Raw genomic sequence first — 22,293 nt, 5'->3', positions numbered from 1 at the left:
AAAACAAAGACAGTGCAACAAAAGCTCATGCTAAGTGGGCAGGCCGATAAAAACTATTTCTACACAGGCAGGAATAGAAAACTTAGGTGTTGTAGTGGGAGTTGGTGTGAGCTGTCTGCGGCAACCCTTGTTTAACCACTGAATATCCTCCAGAAGTCGTGTTCACAAATAGATCCTTGCTATGTATTTGCTTTTCTACCTTTTAATGTTCAGTTTAATTTCAACAAGAATGTCAATTTCCCCACAAATATCATTGCGAAACAAAGCCTCGGCCAGTTAGCTGATGATGAGGAGATTAAATGAAGCTGATAAACATCACTTACAACTGATTGTAATTGATTAAAATTTCAGCAGGTATAGCTACTTTACTTTAGCTGTGTTTGCATTAAATTGTAAATACACTTTTTCAATCTGCCTATCCCTGCAGTGACCACAGTCAAACAATCAGGACAAAGAGAGGTCATCTTTGATTATCTAACTCTGTGTGTGTGTATGCCCTCCTCTGGTGATTTACAGTAAAACTGGCAGCAATGATGCAGCCTACGCTCTACAGAACCTGGCACTCCTTACTCCAGAACTTGCCATACCACCCGTACTTGAGAAGTAAGTGTTTGTGTGAGAAATCTAAAGCCTAATGTTTTATGAGTAGATTTTCTGGGATGTCAATAGGAAGTGTATGTTGGTGTTTTTAGCCTGCATATGTGATTTTGCACCAAATAAACTAATGGGGATAATTAGCAACACATTCTATGTGATTATTATTTGATTTATTGATGTATTTGCAGTGGGTATCAAAGACAGGGATGCCCTCGAAAAGCAAAAATAAAAAAGGAAGAATCAAATTATTTTTATACTTGCGCTTAGATTTGTTTCAGTTATGACTTTGAGAGGGGGTTTGCATTGTGACACATTGCATCTGTTGAGTGATGAGGGACTTACATGGTAAATGAACTGCAGTGGTACAGCACTTTTTATGTCAAAGTGCTTTATGCAGCACAACACATTCAAACACAGCAACCTCTCTGTCATACCTACACTCATACTTGGATGATGACATGGAGACATTTTAGGCTCCTCCAGTCTAGATACTACTGATATCTAGACTGATATCAACGACCCGCTGATTAGTTATCAAACTACTCTACCTCCTGAGTCACAGCTTTCACAACTTCTTTAAATACCCCAAATTAGACCTATGAGCTGTGTGTCACACAACTGCTGCAAGTGTTGATAAGCAGGTGAAATCAGCCACTAAAATGCAGTAATTACCCTGCAGATGCTTCACAACAGCAGTATGCACCTGTGCCTTTTACTTCATGTAATATCCTCACATACACACACACACACACACTCTCACTCACTCACTTACTCACTCACAATACCCTTACTTGTGTCTTGTAAAAAACAGGACCTACGCGGCAATGGAGACCCTGACGGAGCCGCACACCCTCACTGCCACCCTCAGCTGCATGATTGGCATGGCTCGCAGCCTGGTTTCCCCTAACAACCATTACCCAGAGGGCCGTGCGCACGTGCTCTCACTGCTCATGGGCTGTCTGCCAGGGGTGGACCCCAACGACTTCAGCAAGTGCATGGTGAGCAATGGATGTGTTGGTGTAGACAGAGAGTAGACAATGCAGCTCTTTCTGAGTAAATTCCTTTCTGCTCTGCTTTATGCTATTAATTATTCCTGGAAGTGGAATGAATATCTCAGTTTGAAGAACTCACAATTAATGAGGCCCGGTCTTTAGTCTCTGCTGAGATTTTGAAATGGATCACTTTTCCCATTTGGTGTGCTCATTGTCTCCAGAGTATATTAATCCATCACATTAGAATGAATCTGTGTATAAAGTTTGAAAAACGATATCACCGACATCTGGTTGGTGATTTAACTTGGGCCGCAATCACGTCCAATGATGTAAATTCCTGTTGTGTCGTTGCTGTATCCAGATAACGTTCCAGTTCATCGCCACCTTCACCACTCTGGTGCCTTTAGTGGATTGTTCGTCTGCTCCTTCTCGACACAGTGATCTCACAGAGGTAGATGAAGAACACACATTAACAAATAATCACAGAAGAGATTAAATATACATGCATGCAATAATAAAAGTTGAGCAATCTGTTTCCCTCTCCTAATCTTCTTATCTACTGTTTGCCAAGATTTGAAAACAATCACATTTTCTTTCTTCTTATGGAATAAAAAAACACCTCACATACAGGGACATAAACTAAAGCCCACTGACGATATACAAACACCAACTAATACTTTGTTTCTCCTTCTCAGATTGAGAAAGATCTGTGTTTTGCTTCAGCTGAGTTTGAAGACTTCGTTCTTCAGTTCCTGGACAGGTAGAGACAAACAAACAAGTCAAAGAGTCACTTCATAATGCTTCACTGTCTGCGCCTTTGTATGAATGTCTCTCTCTCTGTTTGAAATGCTTTGCTCTGCGTCTCCAGCTGTGCCTTTTAAACTGTTGACATGTTTTATTGCTAGCAGGTGTGTAAGTGTGCACTTCAGTTCACTGTGTGTGTGTGTGTGTGTGTGTGTGTGTATACACTTGTGCAGGTGTTTTGCTCTGATAGACAGCAGTACACTGGAACAGACGAGAGACGAGACAGAGACAGATACCCAGACTCATCTGGAGAGCCTGGTAGAACTGGGTCTGTTCTCTACTGTCAGCACCGTCTTAACGCAGTGCTCCACAGAAATATACAAGGTATTACACGCAGTTTCCATTACAACTTTGCCTTAAAGCCAACGTCGCTGCCTTTACTTAAGTATCTGCCCTGAAGCATTTGTTTCCTGTTCCTAATATGGACGACTAACAATAAAGTCAGCTACTTCTTACTCTGAATTCACATGTACGTGATGGAGACGTCAACTGAATTGCTTCTCATTCATTCTGAATGGAGCATCAAGTATCGTCAAACTGTACTTCCAAGCATGAGCTTGAGCGTCAGGCAGCCAATCAAACCACATTTTGCAAGTATTCCAGCACAGGCACTTGCCAATCAAATCATATTTAGTTCAAACACTACACAGCCCAAACCGAGCTCAAAGTGCACCCAACAGTGATGGACACGTCGAACATCACGTCACCATCACTTCAGCAACACTTGGGACTCATGTTATGTACTTAGCCACAACAGAGACTGCTCTGTTTACCTCCAATAGCTACAGCACCAATTTTCAGACCTACAAATCATCACATACAGACCAGATCACAAATCCAAATATGTATAAAATTATGCACCTTTGACCGTGTTGCCAGATAAGTGCTAATCAAAAAAGATCAAGTCATATCCCCACAGTCCTCAAGTGTTGTTGTTTTTTTTAGTGTTAACTCTGTTTACTCTTAATAAACTATTTCTTATGATTTTATTTGATTGGTTGGTAATGTATTTGTGAATAATTAATGTTATTGGTTTTAAAACCAAGTTTCCAGGGACTTTACGTGTACTTATCCATTCACAATACATAACATAATCATTACTTTACAGTCATTCAATGGTATTCACTTTGAGGCCCATCCTACGTCTGGAGAAATCTTGTTGTTTCACAAATGCCAAATTCTTTCAAATGGCTGCCACATTTTATGTAAAACTACTCACAATCCCTGAAATTACACTGATTACCTCCACAATCATCTGGGTCACACATTTTGTAGAGGAACACGGTGTAAGGAGTAAATTGACCCTGTAAGTACATGAGAGACACATAATATAAAAGGAAAATTAGAATTTGTTTTACACATGACAGTGAAAACATTTTACAGGCAGGTATGCACAGATACCACAAATTCATGCAGACCGGCAGTGGAACAAATCTCCAAAGGCAGATTCTCTGTGGAATAGTTGGTCTTTACTTCCTGCAGCCACTCAACACGGAGTGCTGATGAGATGGTCAAGCTCAGGCGTACAGGAACGACTGGCATGGAAATCAGAAATCCACACGCATTCAGCCAGCAGCGTGCACAGTCAGGAACAGGGAAGTGAATAAGGAATAAGGACAGGCTCACACAGCAGGAAAACAGGAAGTGAACACAAAACAGCAGAGTCTGTAATCCCAACATATGTGGCCCAAGGCTGACAACAAGGCTGCGTAATCTGTATTAGCAACACAACCTTGATAAAACCTGAACACTGTATAATCCTGTATAATCAATACTTCAAAGAAACATATATATATGTTTTAGCTGTTCTTATCTTCTATACTACTTATTTAACACACATAAGCTACTACGTATGCTTCACCTGACTCTCTCTAACTTTGCCTTCATGTTAGGTGGCGTTGCACAAGGTTTACAACTTTGCCACCTCCAACATCTTTGAGACATGCGTGTCAGGCAGGATGGTGGCTGACATGTGTCGAGCTGCGGCCAAGGTACTGTATGCATGTGTATGTAGTAGTATATCTCACGAAGAGGGATTGTAATTCATACATAGCTCATGATCAAGACAGCTGCAGGAAATTATGCTGTTCATTTCAGTGTTTGTGGTCCGTGTTCACAGTGTCATCCTGCTGAGTCTCTCCGTCTGTTCATCCCTCACTGCTGCAGCGTCATTTTCCACATTACCAACAGTCAGTACCACATTGTGTGTGGGTGAACAGTCTAGTGTGTGTGTCAGTGTAGTGTAGACATTGTGTGTTTGCCTAATGACCCAATGAGCTTTGAACAAGTTCATTCAAAATTTGTTCACTACCGAATGAAACGGTACTGTTTGGGATCAAATATTTTTAACATCATCAGATCTCAGCAATCTCAGAACAATTAAAGATAGAGTGTGACATCAACAGAGGATCCAAATTAAAAAAAAAATAAAAACAATTGTTAAGTGATATGTGATTATTTTAGGATTGAAGCTTTTACTATTGATACTTTTTTTTTCACATTTTAAGAACATTATAATTCTACTGAAAATAATGCATGGATTTACTGTAGAAATCTAATTTATGTAACATATATACTGTGTTTCTTTTATTTGTTATTTGTTGATGTTTACAAAACATAAAATTATAACTTACATTTATAATTTACTCACATAACCCTCATATTTAATGCTAGCATGCTCACAATTATATGGCAACCATGTCATTATGTTTATACGGTATAATGTTTACCACTTTCTTTCGTTAAAATTCAAACATGTATTTAAAGGCTACAAACCAAATACAGCAGAGGCTGATAGGAATACAATTTAGTATGTATTTGGTCTTCAAATAAAAATTAAAAAAGTATTACATTTAATTCTGAGAATGTGTATAAAAAAAACATGCACAACAAGCATGGATTAAAACTGAAATGACCCCAGAATTTAGCAAAATGAGATTAGCCACTCAGGAGAGCAATACATGTATACCCTCTTTATGTGTGTGTGTGTGTGTGTGTGTAGACGAGGAGTTGCAGAGTGAGGACGAGCTGGATAAGGAGCTGTTGTGGAATCTCCAGCTGCTCTCTGAGGTGAGACATGGCTCTATCACGTCCTAAAGGCCTCAACACAGTAAAATATTTTATCCTGTCAATTTATATCTAACGAGATTACAAGTCAGTACCTCGACATACTCCTTCTTTTAAATTGCATCATTTTTATTTATTTGTGTGCCTTAAATTTCATTGGGTTGGGCATGTGATTCTATATTTATTTTTTACAACATTTTGATGCCAGGTATGGTTTCCTGACTGCTATTGTAGGAACTTTCTTCTTAACACTGTTGCTATAATTCACATGTTTGGACAAGAAACTATTGTGATATTGTGAAGACGTTTTTTGCTCTGTGCTCGCTGCACAGCCATAAATATCAAAGAGATTTGTCGTTAACCAGAATATATTGATACCCCCTGTTTTGTTTTATTGCTCTTGGGAGCTTACCGTGAGTGGGAGTGAGCCAGATGCTGTGATTTACTGGAGAACCTCAATGTTTAAGACCCAGCTCTCCCGTGCATTGTGTGTCATGCATATGTGTGTGGGGGGGTGTTTTTTAGGTGAGCCGTGTGGATGGTGAACAGTTATTAAAATACCAAGGGGACCTGGAGCGGATCTTGTGTGTGTGCGTGCGCCTGCGCTGCAAACAGGCTTACACACTTGCCTGCAGTCTGCTAGAACACACGCTTCGGTCGCTGTCCCTCATCTATCCCACTGAGCACCGCAGCACCTCTGGAAGCTTTGATAATGACCTCCCTATACGGGTAAAAAGAACACACACACACGATCAGAATTAAACGCCACAGAAAATGAGGTTGCTTCAATAGACAGATCAAGGACCACCAGTATTTTATCTTACAAACATAAATTTAACCCTGTTTCTCGTTCTAATATATACAGTGTCTAGCCTGCGACAGGAAACACTGAGGTTTTCTTGGAAATATAAAATGCCTGAAGGAGAATCATTAAAACTGCTCTTCCTTGCAGTGAAATTAAATTGGATCTTACAGGTTTGGTAATTAGAATTTCGATTTTCATAAAGATGATGGGAGAGCATTTCTCAAACGGAAATCAAATGGCTACACTGCTGGAACAGACTCCTGTTCCACAGACTTACCCAGGCAGAATGTCTATTCGCTTTTGCAGCCCTTAATGTGTAAAAGGCACAATCATGGAATTGGGGCATTGCTGTTTTTCTTTTTTTCCAAAAAGCAAGCACATCAAAAAGGACATGGTGGGTCAAGACCACACTGTTGGTCTACTTGCCACATTTCAGTATAGACAAGAAAAAGTGGCATATAGGAGTTCTCATAACACCGACATAGTCTTCCTCTGTATAAAAAGCGTCTTCTGTTGCTCTGTTGTTTAATTTTGATTCCAGCTGCTTTCTTTGCACAATAACTATATATGCATACTGTGAACATTAACTGTAAAGATGACTTCATGCAGCTACAGTGTTGTGAGTCACAAGATAAATCTAAGGGGGTCACAAATCATTAGACTTCCTGGCTTCCCGTCTCCATTTGAGCGTTTTACTGAAAACACAAAGTCATATCCACATCCTGTAGTACAATATAGTATAACAGGGAAAACCCTCTTTTATGAGCTGTGCTCTAACCTGGAATGACAAGAAGATATTACCTCATTTGAATGTGTCTCAAGCCAGGAAGTCACATTGTGCCAAACAGTTGATGATAATATGCTCATAATCAGACTGAATTACCATTTCCTTTTACTTTGAGCCTGGCAGTCACTACTCTGGGAGGAGGAGTGCTGTATTATGCTTTGCTGTATTGTGACAACTCGGTGTCACCTCTTGCACTAGATGTTGCAAAACAGTATGTCAAATGAATCTGTTTAAGAGTTGTTATCCCTGTGCATGGACATACTGTACAGGTGCTTTTATCTCATTTTAGCTGTTTGCGACACCATTTTTATGTAGCTGGATATATTTATGTAGCTCAATATTGGCACATTGGGAAGAATAGGGAATGGACTGTTTACTCTGACTCAGGAGTGTTCATGTTCTATTCCAATGTGGTTAACCGTGGATACAGAGTCTGGATTGTTTTTTTGTTTTGTGTTGTTCAGCATTTTGCGACCAAGCAAAGTAGAATTTCATGTTGAAACTGCTGCCAACAGTCACTGCAGTTTGTTGACATGTCTGTATTTTACCGAGAGAGAGAGGGACAATCCCAGTATCTCAGATTCAAAATGATAAATGGTAACTTGATGAAGGTGTATAGGTCATGAGCTGAACGTGACAAAAATGTCATGAAGAATTGATCATATCAAACCAAGTGTGGTGGCAGCGGCATAACTCATGAATGTGCTGAACTGAAAATTGAAAAATGGTGCATTAATCTTAACTCGAGTATTAACTCGATATTAGTCTCGATACAGTCGTTTTAGAACATTTATGAACTATTTGTGCTGTCAACTATGTAACAAATAATGTGCTCCCAAAAAGAACACATAAACATCCCAAACACCGGTGTAGAAAAATAGATGCAGTTTATTCTGTCCATTTCTATATATAGTCTATGTTTCGGAAGGCGAGGAAGCTAAATGGAACTAAGTTATCATTAAATTGATTATTCACACCCGTTATTTTCCTACTTTGACTTGTCAAAATGGCAGAAAATGTGTTTGTGTGTGGAGTTTGCATGTTCTCCCTATGGGGGTTTCATTCACATTTCAAAGACTCACAGTTTGGGGATAGGTTCATTGGAGACTCATAATAGACTGCAGTTGTGAATATGCGTGTGGATAATTGTTTTTCCGTTACACTGTGACAGGCTGGAAAAGTGTCCAGTGTGAGTGTACCCTGCCTCTCACTCAATGTCAACTGGAATTGGCTCCAGCTCCCCCCATGTCACTCACTGGATTAGCTGGAGAGAATTAATGAATGATTTTAGCTGCTAAATGCAAGCTCATAGATTATTTTGTCTGTTTTACTTTGTGGCTGCAGGAGACAAACTGAGCTGCTTCCCCAACACTGTGTGTTTTCCTGGAAACACCCAAGAGAAAAGCTTTCCTTTGAAAAGTGATTTTCCAAAACAAGTGCAAAGTCTTTTTTCTGTTTTGACGTCTTGGTGACAGTAATTCCGACTATGTTCCTCTGCTGCTTTCCACAATTTCAAACACCGCTGTCTTTTCATCTCCGCTTCATAACCACTGATTCTGTTTTGTTGAGATTTTCCTTAAAGATTATTTTTATTTTGCCAGTGTGCCTCATGTGTTCATTTATCATCACAGTAATTCAGTGTGTTGTGTGAGCTGTGAGTGGTCTTAGCACTTACATGTGTTTCAAATAATTTAACACCAGAAGATGACACTGCTCTGTGGGTTTGAGTGGGATTGGTTGTACCGGTTTTCTTGCCAGCTGTTCCAGTGGAAAAACTGTCAGCATCTCTCTCTTTTTCTCTCTAGGACTGGGGCAGAGCCGGAGATGTGGCAGCCCTGGGTGTGTGTTGGCACGTGCCAAGTGTGGAGGAGGAGAACTTTGTTTTCCAGCTGTTGTCACGCCTCCTCCACCCTGAGCTGGAGCGAATCAAGGGCCACGTCTCTGGAGATCAGCCCGTGAGCAGGTGTGCCATTATCTTCTTCATCTTCGTTTTTGATTTTTAAAAGTAATCAGGCGCACACACAAACTGATGACAGAGCATTCCCTGAAGAAAAAAAAGAGAAAAAAGAAAATGTAATGTTTAACATCTGTTTTTGATCCTCACACACTTGATCAAGTCTAATCAAGAGCTTGGGGGAAAGGTGGAATTTAGCTGTTGAAGAGTGAGTTCAAAACAACAGCACACCAGCACTGGGCTGTAATGTGTGACCTTATTCACAGGGAGGAGCTGTTGCAGAGTCTTGCTATCGTGCACCACTGCCTTCTTGGAGCTGGAAGCATGCTGCCCCCTCTGGATGGAGCACATGTATCTGACCTGTGAGACCTGCAGCTACACACACACACATATATATATATATATATATATATATATATATATACACATATATTCAGTACTACATACATATATAAAAACATCAATTTTCATGCAGGCTTATCACGTTTCTGCTCCTAACATTTTGCCTCCTCTCAGTGTGCCCTCCATGGTGAATCTGGGAGAGATCAGACTGTATATAGGCATCAACTACGGTGAGAAAACACAGTCAAACGTCCACGTAACACAAATGCACACATGTAAGTATTCACTCCCTCCCAACAGTAAGGCCACTTCTTTGTTTCCTTACTCTCCAGACGAGTCAAGGGAGAATTACAGACAGTCCATCTGCCAAACCATGAGGCTGCTGCTACGTGAGTGAATATTTTAAAGCTCCGGTGTGTAACTTGTTGCCATAATACTGCTAGTGTTGCTACCTGCCCAGACTCACTCAGAGCTTTCTGAAAGGACGACTATAGGTCCGTATTACAACCGTTCTCTTTCAGAGTTACCTTTTACTTGAATATCTGTTATGCCTCTGCCTCCCATCCATCAGTGGTGATGTAAAATGCATCTCTCACTGGACCTGATGGGCCTAATCAATGTGTGTGAACTCATTTGACTATGGTTTGAATTTATATTGCACTATATACCAAGTTACACACTGCAGCTTTAATTCATAAGACACTTGAATACTAACTTTTCATGTTGCCTGGAATGTGATTGTGATTCCACTCCCTCTTGTGCCCTTGTCTTCATCCAGATCACATCTTGGAGCAATCGGAGGATGACACCAAGTCACTGTTTGTCATCATTAAGGTGTCCACCCTCTGTGATTTTATTAAGCCCCATTCAGACCTGGTAATAACATCTTTTCTAAATGATCAATGGTCACAAGTGGAATAAGGGTTAAGTGCAACTGTTCACACCAGGTATTAAAATGCAACCTGGATGCATCATCTGTGCCCACAAAGGATGAGATCTGTATGGTGGCCCTGAAGTGCAAATCAACACCACAAATAGGAAAACACAAACAACAAAAACACAAACGCAAATAATTGAACACAGCCCCAAAACAGAAAACACGACAAAAACTAAAACATAAAAACAAAAGCAGAAAACACAATGACAAAAGCAGAAAATATGACATTAATTAATGGAAAAGGTAGGTACCTGCTGTCAAGGATTGTTGCTGATTGGATGGTCGCACTCTCCGTCTCTTAGTGCAGTTGTGTTTAGTTTGCATATTTGTACTTGTGTTTTGTTATTTATTGTTGTGTTTTCCCATTTATGGTGCTGATTTGCACTTCAGGGCGACTGTAGATGCGGCTTCACCCACGCCCTGTTCAAATGCACGCTGATGTCATGTCTGTAAGTGAGAACAAAAATTATGGTTTTAAACAAGTCTGACTGCACTGATGTTTTCAACGTGTTTGTTTATCTCTGCCTGTGTCTGCATGAGTAACAGGTAGAGAGAACAAAAACAAGGATCTGAGGTGAATCAAAGCCCTGCTTACATGAAAGATATTAGCCATGAGTAAAACATAAATCATGTGATGCTCGGTGTTAACGCTGTGTACAAATAAATGAGTATATCAGTACTGATCTAAAGACACATTCAGGAGCCATTCTGACCTGGACTTAATGCTTTTCACATGTGTTCAGATCACTCATGATGGATGTTAATAAGAGATTTGAATGGGGTCTTAGTTGACATGTCATTATTCCATTTTGCAGTGTGTCTGCAAAGGTCTCAAATCCCCCATCTGTCTGTCTCCAGATCATAAGTGACCTCATGTTTTTCCGTGGCACTCACAAGAAAGAGTTTGACTCCCGCTGGAAAAGCTTCACCCTTGTCAAGAAGTCCATGGACAACAGAGTGAGTCAGGAAGGCTCACAACGCTGCTGCTTGTTGTCAGTGTTAATTAGCCACTTATTAAGTGATTTAAGCATGTTGCCTTCCCTCATGCAGCTTCATGGGAAAAAGCAGCACATAAGAGCACTACTCATCGACCGCGTTTTACTCCAGCATGAGGTTAGTTTGACAACACACTCACTTGGCGCTGAGTCACAGATGCAGCTGTGATCACATGCACATTAAATAAACTCTGTGTCATTCTCAGGCAGAGCCTGCTGTTTTTAGACTATTTGGAAATTGTGTTTCTGTGTGAATAGATGAGGACACTGGTGGTTGAGGGCAGTGAATATAAAGTGGTTCATCAGGAGCTGCTCTGTGATCTGCTGCTGCTGTCCACCAGCACTTACAGCCAGGTACAAGTGACAAAACACAAATTCATTAATTTATGTTAATGAGAAAAAGACAGTTAGAACATCTGCTGCCCCCCCCTTTTCCTGATGACAAGTATGTAAATAGCTTGTGATATAATGAAAATTAATTGAAAATGTACATCTGTGTGTGTGTGTGTGAGTGCAGGTACGTAGCCGGGCTCAGAATGTGCTGACTACTGCTCTGGGAACATATAGCTTCTCCTACAGGGACCTAATTCCCCGAATCGTCCAACTGCTCTCACCACAGCACACCACTGGCACACAACAGCAGTTCAAGGTACAACACACGCATGCATACAGACACAAGCATACATATACATTGCTAAAATATTTACTAGTGCACCACCCAACACCATAGCTGGCCTAAATTAACATCATTGGTAAGTATCAAAATCATGTTTTATGTTTCTGTAACGGTTAATACACCAGTATGTAGAAGCTCTTTAACCAAAAGTTATATTGCTAATGTTATATGCTAAAATATAATTATTGTTTTCATGAATTATTGTTTTACAAAAAAAGCCACACAGTATTATTTCTTAATTAATCTGTCAAATTATAGTTACTCACAAAAATCTGAGAAGACCAGTGCCCTGGCTCAAATTTCGGCATAAATAGGTTTATTTGCCAAATAAATAATACAATTTTCAGCTTAGTTTTTGAAAGATGTTTCCTTGTTTTCCTTGTTCTTTCTTAAGCACTGTACACATACACACACACACACTTTTTCAGGTCATTGTAATAATAATAATAATAACAATAATAATAACATTTAAAATCAGTCAAAAACTGTATGCCCTAGGCCTGGCTCTGCATTATAACATTATTGAATATTTATTTTGTATGTCTTATTTCCATGTTCATTTTCAACACATTTGATGACAAAGAAACTTAAAATTAGCTTTTACCAGCAATTTTCAACTAAGCAATGCTATAACACACACAAATGCTCATGTAAAAGCTCCACATGTAAAAGGGAAACGACTATTCTTGTTCTACAAAAGGAAAAAGTGATTGGTACCAAACAGGATTTTGATTTTAAAATTGAATCCCTCAAGTTTCTTGAAGCTGCTACCAGCCAGAAGAAAATTTCATTTTAGATGAGTGCTGGCAAATGTTCTCCTAAACACATGTGAGGACCTGTATTGGTCCTCAAAGTAATATGTGATTCCTTTCTAATATTAAAATATACATAGGAAAGCACCACTGTTTCTCTGCCGGCTGTTTTGGATTCAGGATGTTATTGCTTTTAATTTCAAACTGTACTTTTACTGTTATGGGAGATGTATATAACAAAAAGTATTACTCACCAGTGAGCTTGTCAAACTCGCCTGAATCCAAAACCTAAGCTGTGAGGAAGAAATGACAAATTTGACTTGTCAGAGGAGGATTTATCAAAAGGATACATCCAGGAGCTTGAAAACTGACCTCCAGCTCACAGAATGATGTAACTTGTGTCTAAAATGAGGAAATCAGGTTTAAACTGTGTGAAATATTTCACCAATGCCACCTAAAAACAAACGTCTTCTTGGGTCTGGATGTTGATTATCAAAGCTGCAAAGATACACCTGTTACATTATTTAAAGTGGGACTACAGCCCAGATTTTGCTGATGTATTTTAAGGGTCTTGAAAATGGGACTGTGTCAGAGCCTTCTGACATTTCAGGTAGATTTGCAGACTGTGCAGAATCTTGGCCTAATTCAGACCCAGTATGCAACTTTTGTTTTGCAAACTCTACCAGTGTTCATATCAGCGTCATCTCATTCTATCACTGTACTCTGTGGCTCAGGGTGCTCTGTACTGCCTGCTGGGAGTGCATAGTGGTGTTTGCCTTGCGAGTGTGAGGGACTGGGACTGTGTCGGGGAGGTGTGGCCTGCTCTGGTCCTCTGCGGTCTGTCGCCCTCTATGACCCTGGAAAAGCCCTCCATTAGTCGACTCCTTGATGACATCATTGACAGAATCAATCGGCAGCACGACACCATCGGGATTTATTTCACAGTGAGCAACGTGTCCGTTAACATACAAGACTTTTCCCCCCCTCATCTTTTTTTTTATTAACTGCTTACCGGTTCAATGTGTGCACTTCCTCTTTAGGTATCTGAGACATGTGTAGAAATCGCCAATCAAATCACAAAGTCTGGAAATCCAATGTCTTGCTTAGAGGCACCGTCCACCGCGGACCTCAACGAGGGGCTCCAGCGTCAGCGAATCAGAAACATAGTCGCTGCAAGGTAAAAATAAAAACTGGGTTAGAGGAATTGTTATTACGGTAGTTGTTCATTCAGTTTCAACACCCACTCTGTCTCTCTAAAGGTTATAAAAGCTAGAGACTATTCTAGAATTTATATGTTCTTTGTAGCCTCGGTACATCTTTTTACCACGACTAACACAGATTTTTCTTATTTACAGGAAATATGAGAAGCTGGTCAATGATCTCTTGACCTGCCTTGAGGACAGAGACCTGTAAGTTTTCTACACGGCAGTATATGTATTAAACATTACAATGCCACGCAAATGTGTAGAAAACGAAGGATTCTTTACTTAAAAGGAATGAATGACATAATATGTAACATTTCTGCATTCAAATATGTAAAAACAAGAAGAGTAACTTACTTTAGCCGAAACACTTTTTAAATTGATAGATATCTATATTTTTATTCAATGTAATGGTTCATTTAATCTTCTTCTGGGGAAAACCACAGAAAGGAAACAGTATTGTACAGTGTGTTGTCTTTTGTTTTTTTCATTCATTTTATTCTGTGTTTTGTCACTAATAGTTCACAAATACTGATTGCTGTTTGCTGCCAAAGCAGCATATTAACAATTCCCATGATGCCTCACTGCTTCCTTTTAACTAAGCCTTATGTTATTGTTTTGATTGTGAGACCTCTAGTGACAGAATCTACATACATTGTGTTTAAATTACAGACATAAAAACACCCAATAGTATTAGCAAAAGCACCGCAATTTTTTCCTGTGGCATCTAGTAGCAAGTGTAGCAAAATATGTTGGAAAGATGTATGACAGTACATTTTCACCACCATTTGTTTTATTCCTGACATTAGCCTCATCATGTACAAGTGTCTGTTTTGTGTTTTAGGCCCTGGAAGTTTGAGCACATGGCCACAGACTTTCTGTCCCTCTTGCTGAGAGATGATCACCCTCTGCCACCTGATGCTGTCCTCTTTTTCACACAGAGCCTCGTACATGACTCCATCAGCATACGCAAGGTCCACAGTGTGTGTGTGTGTTTGTGTGTGTGTGAATCTCTACCTTTGTCTTTGTTTGGTTATTTTTTGTTTAATGCAACGTGCAGTGTACATCAATCCTCATACATAGACTGCAGACTTAACTTTTTGTCAGCAGAGCTTTGTAAGGTCCTAAAGACAGAGAGAAGAGGACTTTTAAATTCTGACCAACCAGTGTCTATCTCTGTGCCATGTTTTTTTAATGTTATGCATCCCATCTTTCAGCCGGATGAGGAAATTATCAGTATCTGTGTGTCATGCTGATTTTGGACACAGCAGGAGTTGAAATTTCCATTCACTTACAAATTTACACTTAAGAGAAACTTAATGTCATGCTGTCTGCTCACAGGCCGCAAAATGAAAGTGAGGGTTTTTTTTAACACACTTAGAGACCTTGAGACAGTATGTAGTATAAGTAATCGAAGCAGCAAAATACTACAGTGAAAAAAAAAAAGGTTTCCAAAAATACTGTAAAACTTTGCACATCCTAGCTCCTCATGAGAATTAGGACAAAGATAGAGACAGCACTTCTAATGCGCACAGTAGTTTTGGTTTGGACAGCAACCGCTGCAATATTTCTATTGTGCTAACTGTATATGGATTAAAATGGTGCCTATGGAATCTAAACATCCACAAGGACATTTAAGATAAGAAAGATGAGTAGCCATCATCTTTCATCATATATTGTTTCACTCACGCATGTTCTCCTTCTGTTCTCTCTCAGGTGGCGATCTCAGCAGTGGCCGGGATCCTCAAACAGCTGAAACGACCGAGAAATAAAGTGGCAGTGAAGCCAGCGGATATTAGTCAGTATACTATGCACACATACATATTAAATTACTGGCCACTTAATTAAGTACAACTGACTTCAAAAAAGTGACAGGAGTGACACTCATTGTGGTCTTCTGCTGCTTTTTATTAGAGTTACTGTTGCTTTTCTATTATTTCGAACCAGTCTTGACATTCTCCTTTGACCTCTGGCATCAACAAGGCATTTTCACACAGAGAACTGCTGCTTACTGGAGATTTTTCCCTTTTTCTGACATTTCTCTGTAAACCTTAGAAAAGGTTGTGCATGGAAATCTCAGAAGATCAGCAGTTTCTAAAATACTCAGACCCGCCTGTCTGGCACCAACAAACAAGCCACTTCCAAAGTCACTTCTCTTTCCTGTTCTGGTGCTCAGTTTGAACTTCACCAGCTCAAGCTTAAAGCTTAAGCTTAGGCTTAAAATGTAGGTGTTGAACAGGTGTACCTTATAAAATGGCTGGTAAGTGTATATATACACGTACGTCCATGGCTTTTAGTTGTTGTTTATTTATTCCTTGTCACAATTTAGCCACCACTGTAGTACCAGTTATAATTTTAATCCTATAATTCATCATCATCAACACAACAACAATTGGTATTTGGTAATACCTTGAATTAAGAAAACAAACTTTCTGAGAGTGGGTACCACAAACACACCCATACCTGGTAATAAAACCTGTTACATGTTTACACGTGTTTCTGTGTTTTTGTAGGCGGCGTACAGGATCCAGAGGGTGTGTATGTAGGCGACCGTGAGGGGAATCAATGGCTGCAATACGACAGCAACAATCTGCCTCTCACCCAGGAACAGTGGGACTCTCAGTACTATGTGGAAAAAACGCACTGGGGCTACTACTCATGGCCAAGGTAAAGAGAATGACTGAGGGTTTAGCCGGTGGATTTAGAAGCTGGAAGGCTGATTAACAGCTTTAGTTGGATGGAGCTTAATAGCTGATTGACTTAACTGTCTTGTTGATTTGATTCTTATCTTGGTGGCTTTGTGGCTAACTTTATGTCTGACTATTTGCTGGATGACTGATCCGAGGGGCAGAATAACTAGCGGCATGTTGAACTGACTTCCTGTCACGGCCTGGCCTAGATAAGGTTGACTGAACGACTTACTGCCTGGCCTAGATAGAAGCATTGATGTATAGGTGGAGAGCTGGCTGGCTGTCTTGGTATGCGGATGGTTTGCTGACTAACTGACTTTTTAATCATTCATTTATCCTTGCCGCCTATTTGAAGACAGTATGTGTCCATCCATATTTTTCCGGTGCATTGTTATCTATAAATCACCGCAGCCTTTTCTTTGTCTCCCGCTCCTCGCAGAGAAATGATGATCTATGCAGCTTCTGAGGAGCCGAACGATGACCTGCCGTATGAGATGATGAGTGAGGTGCAAGCTCATTCGGTGCCACACACAAAATGACTCACCCAGTATTACTATTATTACATCTTGTGTGTGTTTTTGTGTCACTCAGGGTGAAAAGATCGTCTTTGAATATTTCTCAGACCCGGAGTTTATTGACCAGCTTATTGGGTTTCTCTCACTGGAGGACCGGAAAGGAAAAGACAGCTTCAACCCGCGACGATTCTGTCTCTTCAAGGTGCAATTTAAATTCTCATCCTCAATCGATCTGACAAACCTTTTTATAAAGAAGTGACACAGCATACCCTCACTAGCCAAAGCTGAATTGAACTCCACATAGCTGGAATTTGTGTCATCTACTGCTGTGATTCATCATTCTCGCTCAGTCAGCTGACAGTTCTCTTGCGTCAAAGAAATGACTATAATCTGTCTTTCTTTGTGTTTTTTTTTTGTAAAAAAGGCCTTGGTTTTTTTCTGCATCAAGCGAACATTCATGCTTACGTTTGATTGACAGGGGCTGTTTCGTAACTATGGCGACGTGTTCCTGCCGCTACTATGGCCTCACCTTGAGCAGCTTGCCAGCAACCCCCATGAGAGCTCGCAGCGCTGTGTGTGTGAGATTACTGCAGGACTAATCAGAGGCAGCAAACTTTGGAGTTTCAGCAAGGTACTGGACATTTGCAAACACACACACAAAGGTTTATGCAGCTATTCTTCTCAGGACACTGCACTGACTTGCATTCATTTGGACATTATTCCTTAACCTTAACCAGTTAATGCTAAACCCTATCTTTAATTAACCCCGATTAAAATCTTAGCCCTAAACTTAACCATTTCCTCAGAAATGAGGTTCTGCCTCATTAGGACCAGGTTTAGTTCTCCATGAGGACTACTGGTCCTGACAAAGTCAGTGTTGAGGTCCTAAAGAGGTAACAGATACACATACAAACACACACACACATACAGACACACAGAGCGACGAATACACTCTGCTCTTTTTGATAAGAAAAGTCAATATTAATAAAACTTTTCATTATTGTGCGTGTGTTTTCAGGTGGAGAGCTTATGGCAGCTTTTGTGTCCTTTGATCAGAACAGCGTTGACCAACATCACAGTGGAAACGTACACAGACTGGGGCACTTGTATCGCCACTGCATGTGTGAGTTGCTCACAAGCACATCAGCAACAACGAAACACTCCATATGTGTTTCGTTCAGTGTCGGGCTCATCAGAGAAATCTGGGAATGTATCTGTTTCTTTTTCAATACATATATGAAAATAAGATTTGGAAGAAGCACAAACACACCAGAGCAAAGTCACTCTGGTTGTTGGTCCACCATTTTGGTGCAGACTGACGTAATTATGTGACAAAGGAAATAGAACTATGGGACTATGGGAACATATCTACAAACATTTATGGTTCTCATTCTTGGTTAATGGTTAATCCTATATCCTTAACGACCCCCTTTCACACCTTGACTCTGGTGAAACGAACAACCTGAGACCGAGTGAACGATCTGCATTGTTCAACTTAACAACTCTCTTGACAGGTCTCAGCCTCAGAGGCTAAATACCTGATTTTTCCACCAGTTAGTCACAACTGAAGAAGCCTCTTAGATGAGAGGTGAAACGTCTTCAATTTAGCTGAAGCAAGTCCAGGCGCCCACAGTTAACCACAGAAGATTAATCCTATATAATTAAATACATAATGGCATTTATTCATTTGAATTTAATAAGAGCATATTCTAAATTCAGATGTAAAAATTACATATACCTGCCAAACCTTCCCCTGATCCTGTCACATCTCTATTGTGACAGTTATCTTCTAGTGGCATGTTGCAATGATTAGTTTCTCTGTTTCCAGTTGAAATTAAAGTGCAGGCTTTTGAGTATACAGCACCTCAGCGTACAAAAACAGGCTGCAAAGTGAAACAACAGTTCAACAAATGAGCTCATTTTGTTTTTACTGCTGTTCAATAGGAGAGCAGAGACCCTAGGAAACTGCACTGGCTCTTTGAGCTGCTGATGGAGAGTCCACTCAGTGGAGAGGGCAGCTCATTCAGGGATGCCAGGTAAATAAGTATGTGCACAGTGTGTGTTTGTGTCATCCAGAGCATTCCAGCGGTTTTTAGATTTGAAGCTGCTGTAGTGACCTGAGCTGACACATGGTGAACAAAAGTGCTGCAGTAACACAGATGCCTCCCTCTTCTCCCTTTCCCTGTCTCTCTTTTGCTCTGTCAGTTTGCTGTATGTGCTTCAGGGAGCTCTCGCCCAGCAGCAGTGGAGAGTTTCTGAACTGCTGCACAGGCTGTTGGTTTACCTGGAGCCCAGAATCACCCAGGTGTATAAAAATGTCAGGGAACGTATCGGCAGGTACCAAATGATCTCATATGGATTATGTAATAGAGTTTAAATAGTTTAGTCAGGCTATTTGTGTTACGTTGTGTGTGTTCTTTGAGTTGTTCAATTTTAAACCTCTTTATTTATCTAAATGTCTTCATCTGTTATACCTCATATTATACAGGACTGTGCAAAAGTATTTTAGCACTGCTACAGTGACTATACAGTATAATTATTTCTCAATCACTTCACTGGAACATATCAGAAAACATGTAAGTAGTTTTAAAATAACACATTTTTCATCGAAAAAACTGCTTCAAGTGTCAAGTATTTAGTGTGACCTACACTTATACTTAACATACATACTTACAAACACATGTTGTATGAGTTAAAGTCATTGACAGCTTGCTACTATGTAAGACCCACTGTAAGTCACATCGCTCCAATCCTAATGTCAATGATCACAGAATTTGACAGACATAAATAGAACAAAGCTGGTGGTGCCCTGAGACTTTTGCACAGTACTGTATATTTGTGAGTCCTTTTTGGCCCCTCTTCTGTGTATCTTCCCCCTTTTGTTTCAATTTTCCTCACCTTTCCCTCTGCTTCTCGTCCTCTCTCTCCAGTGTCCTGACCTATATCTTCATGATTGACGTGGCTCTGCCCCACACCCAGTCCACCTCCTCCCCTCACGTGGCAGAGTTTGTCACTTGGGTCCTGGAGCGGCTCAAGCCGCTTACGTTGGAGCCGGAGATCCACAACCACGTCCACGAGGAGAACACCCAGGAGATGGACGAGCGCACTCAGGCTGTCAAATTGCTCAAGACGGGTCAGAATGTGGATGCGAGCATGTAAACTGTGCGGTGGATGAATGAGCGTGGGCCAGAGGATAGATGGTGACTGTGGGGACAGAATATTTACTGTTAAAGTCCGCACATGGACAGGTTGTTCTTGGTGAAATACACAGACACACTGAAGCCAAATGAAAGAAATTAAAAGCTGTGACACTGTATTGATTGCACTCTTTCAGTGTGAAGAGTAAGTGTAGGTCATGAGAAATTTCAAGAGTGTGCATTCAAGCCTTTGAGGTAGAAATGGAAAGGTGTTCACCTTTAATACTTCTCTAGTGTTAACATGTCTGCAGGTAGTGCAGTACCAGGCACATGTGCACTAAAATAACAATCCTTCATTTATAAACAATGAAAAGGGACAGTTTTTAAATAAAAACAATTAGTATTTGTTGTGTTATGTTGTTATCTGTTGGTGTTTACAGCAGATAAGAAACTAGATTATCCAAATACAAGAGCAACGTCTCTTTAAAAGAGGTGAGAGAAATTTCAAACATGGGTGTTTTCAGCACTTCCAATGTGTTTGTGTGATGATCTGCATGGCTGAAATACCACTGCAGATATGTGCTATTGACATAATCATTTAGGGAATCAGCCTTTAGTAGCATGCTGTGACTCGTAAACTAAAAATAATCAAAAATTCTAACACAGTATGTTTATATTGGAGTCATTTTAATGTATATATCAATTTTATGACTAGTTTAGGAAAACAAATGTCATCGTAAAAAATCTAACAGAAAGTAGACTAAAAAAGGGTTTTTAAAGGGTGTGAAACTAAAAAATTATGTTTGCTTGTAGGCAGATGTATTACATTTAAGACTTAGATATTTATCGTTTTATATTTACTCTCTCGCTAAGGAGGGAATTTAGATGTCATTGTGTATATTAACATTCGTGCTTTGTTGCTCCGTCGTCTTCTGTTATTACTCTAATCTCCTTGATACAGATAAATATCAGGTTATGAAATTATCCAAATCATTAGATACTAAATCATGATAGATTGTGTTTTATTATCTGAGTAATGCAGAAAGGTCACAGCACCAAGTCTGTTGTTTTTATTACTTGGCAGCAATCCAAAATCTCCCTTCTGTGTGTGTGTGTGTGTGTGTGTGTGTGTGTGTGTGTGTGTGTGCGCGCGCACGTATGCAGTGTTGAAATGGTTGATGGCGAGCGCGGGACGAACTTTTACTACTCCTGTTGAGCAGCAACTACAGCTCCTGCCCCTTCTCTTCAAGGTAACAACCCACCCACTCTCTCTCACACACACACACACGCAGTATACACACACATAGACACACAGGTTCCAGCACAGCATTAATACCCACTCAATCTTACTTGCCCATTAAACTCAATTTCTCTCTTCATTTACTCAAAGTGCGTAGCTGTGTCTTTCCTACCTCTCTCCATCTCTCTCACCCTTTCTCTCTCCCTGCAGATTGCCCCGGTGGAGATTGATGAGAGCTATGATGAGATGAAGCAGGATGCGCGCACGTGTCTCTCTCTCATGTCCCAGGGCCTGCTGTATCCTGAGCACATCCCTCTGGTTCTGGCAGCACTGGAAGGGGTAATATGCACACACACATTAATGCACACACACACACACACACACACACACACACTGGCCCACCTGCCTGCTGTCAGTGTTCCGAGTCTAATGCTGCCCAAGGTGTTGTTAGACTAAAAACAACCTGTGCTATTTTAATTTTATGTTTTTTACTTTGTGGTGCTTATGTTTTGTTTTTTTTCACCTACCACCCCCCTCTCTGGAGGAATTTCTGTTCTGAAATGCTGTCACTATAGCTTACCTTTACGGCCACTGCCTCACATTTGATGGTAGCCAGGATGAGAAAGCATTGCATTGCGTTTTTGTTTTTTTCCCCTTTGTTTCACCTTGAAACAAGATGCCATGTTGTGTTCAAGTTATTTGAAGAAATAGGTTGACATTTTAGGCAGTGAAATATTTTAAAACGATTAGTCTATTGTTATTTGTTTTGTTGAGTATTATACATACATAACCAGAACGTCTC

General features: G+C 40.3%; 1 protein-coding gene and 1 long non-coding RNA gene across 3 annotated transcripts in view; one reads left to right on the top strand and one right to left on the bottom strand.

Annotated features, from left to right (window-relative positions):
• The window catches only part of psme4b (proteasome activator subunit 4b), a 42,393-nt gene that overhangs the window by 12,113 nt on the left and 7,987 nt on the right, over nucleotides 1–22,293 (top strand). The window contains exons 11-43 of one of the 2 annotated variants that reach the window (XM_044013283.1): nucleotides 517–603; nucleotides 1,409–1,595; nucleotides 1,951–2,040; nucleotides 2,285–2,349; nucleotides 2,567–2,717; nucleotides 4,286–4,384; nucleotides 4,513–4,582; nucleotides 5,395–5,462; nucleotides 5,985–6,188; nucleotides 8,857–9,014; nucleotides 9,272–9,367; nucleotides 9,522–9,577; nucleotides 9,680–9,736; nucleotides 10,126–10,181; nucleotides 11,143–11,241; nucleotides 11,335–11,397; nucleotides 11,538–11,633; nucleotides 11,797–11,928; nucleotides 13,442–13,651; nucleotides 13,748–13,884; nucleotides 14,063–14,116; nucleotides 14,754–14,883; nucleotides 15,626–15,707; nucleotides 16,423–16,576; nucleotides 17,039–17,105; nucleotides 17,191–17,316; nucleotides 17,593–17,745; nucleotides 18,133–18,237; nucleotides 19,059–19,150; nucleotides 19,320–19,451; nucleotides 20,045–20,247; nucleotides 21,416–21,501; nucleotides 21,702–21,830. In XM_044013283.1, the coding sequence (XP_043869218.1) occupies nucleotides 517–603; nucleotides 1,409–1,595; nucleotides 1,951–2,040; nucleotides 2,285–2,349; nucleotides 2,567–2,717; nucleotides 4,286–4,384; nucleotides 4,513–4,582; nucleotides 5,395–5,462; nucleotides 5,985–6,188; nucleotides 8,857–9,014; nucleotides 9,272–9,367; nucleotides 9,522–9,577; nucleotides 9,680–9,736; nucleotides 10,126–10,181; nucleotides 11,143–11,241; nucleotides 11,335–11,397; nucleotides 11,538–11,633; nucleotides 11,797–11,928; nucleotides 13,442–13,651; nucleotides 13,748–13,884; nucleotides 14,063–14,116; nucleotides 14,754–14,883; nucleotides 15,626–15,707; nucleotides 16,423–16,576; nucleotides 17,039–17,105; nucleotides 17,191–17,316; nucleotides 17,593–17,745; nucleotides 18,133–18,237; nucleotides 19,059–19,150; nucleotides 19,320–19,451; nucleotides 20,045–20,247; nucleotides 21,416–21,501; nucleotides 21,702–21,830 (3,694 nt within the window). Of the gene's footprint in view, nucleotides 1–516; nucleotides 604–1,408; nucleotides 1,596–1,950; nucleotides 2,041–2,284; nucleotides 2,350–2,566; nucleotides 2,718–4,285; nucleotides 4,385–4,512; nucleotides 4,583–5,394; nucleotides 5,463–5,984; nucleotides 6,189–8,856; nucleotides 9,015–9,271; nucleotides 9,368–9,521; nucleotides 9,737–10,125; nucleotides 10,182–11,142; nucleotides 11,242–11,334; nucleotides 11,398–11,537; nucleotides 11,634–11,796; nucleotides 11,929–13,441; nucleotides 13,652–13,747; nucleotides 13,885–14,062; nucleotides 14,117–14,753; nucleotides 14,884–15,625; nucleotides 15,708–16,422; nucleotides 16,577–17,038; nucleotides 17,106–17,190; nucleotides 17,317–17,592; nucleotides 17,746–18,132; nucleotides 18,238–19,058; nucleotides 19,151–19,319; nucleotides 19,452–20,044; nucleotides 20,248–21,415; nucleotides 21,502–21,701; nucleotides 21,831–22,293 lie in introns of both variants that reach the window. The other variant, XM_044013282.1, reaches the window with a different exon arrangement.
• On the bottom strand, nucleotides 13,813–21,745 carry LOC122758901. Its single transcript, XR_006358207.1, has 4 exons — nucleotides 21,683–21,745; nucleotides 20,013–20,318; nucleotides 15,599–15,661; nucleotides 13,813–13,877 (listed from the first exon to the last, which is right to left on the bottom strand). It is a non-coding gene; the product is annotated as an uncharacterized LOC122758901 (long non-coding RNA).

This window comes from Solea senegalensis, linkage group LG18, assembly GCF_019176455.1.
Source record: "Solea senegalensis isolate Sse05_10M linkage group LG18, IFAPA_SoseM_1, whole genome shotgun sequence".
NCBI classification, from domain to species: domain Eukaryota; kingdom Metazoa; phylum Chordata; class Actinopteri; order Pleuronectiformes; family Soleidae; genus Solea; species Solea senegalensis.
The sequence above is the reverse complement of the archived record's forward strand: the minus strand, read 5'-3'. Positions and strand labels throughout refer to the sequence as shown.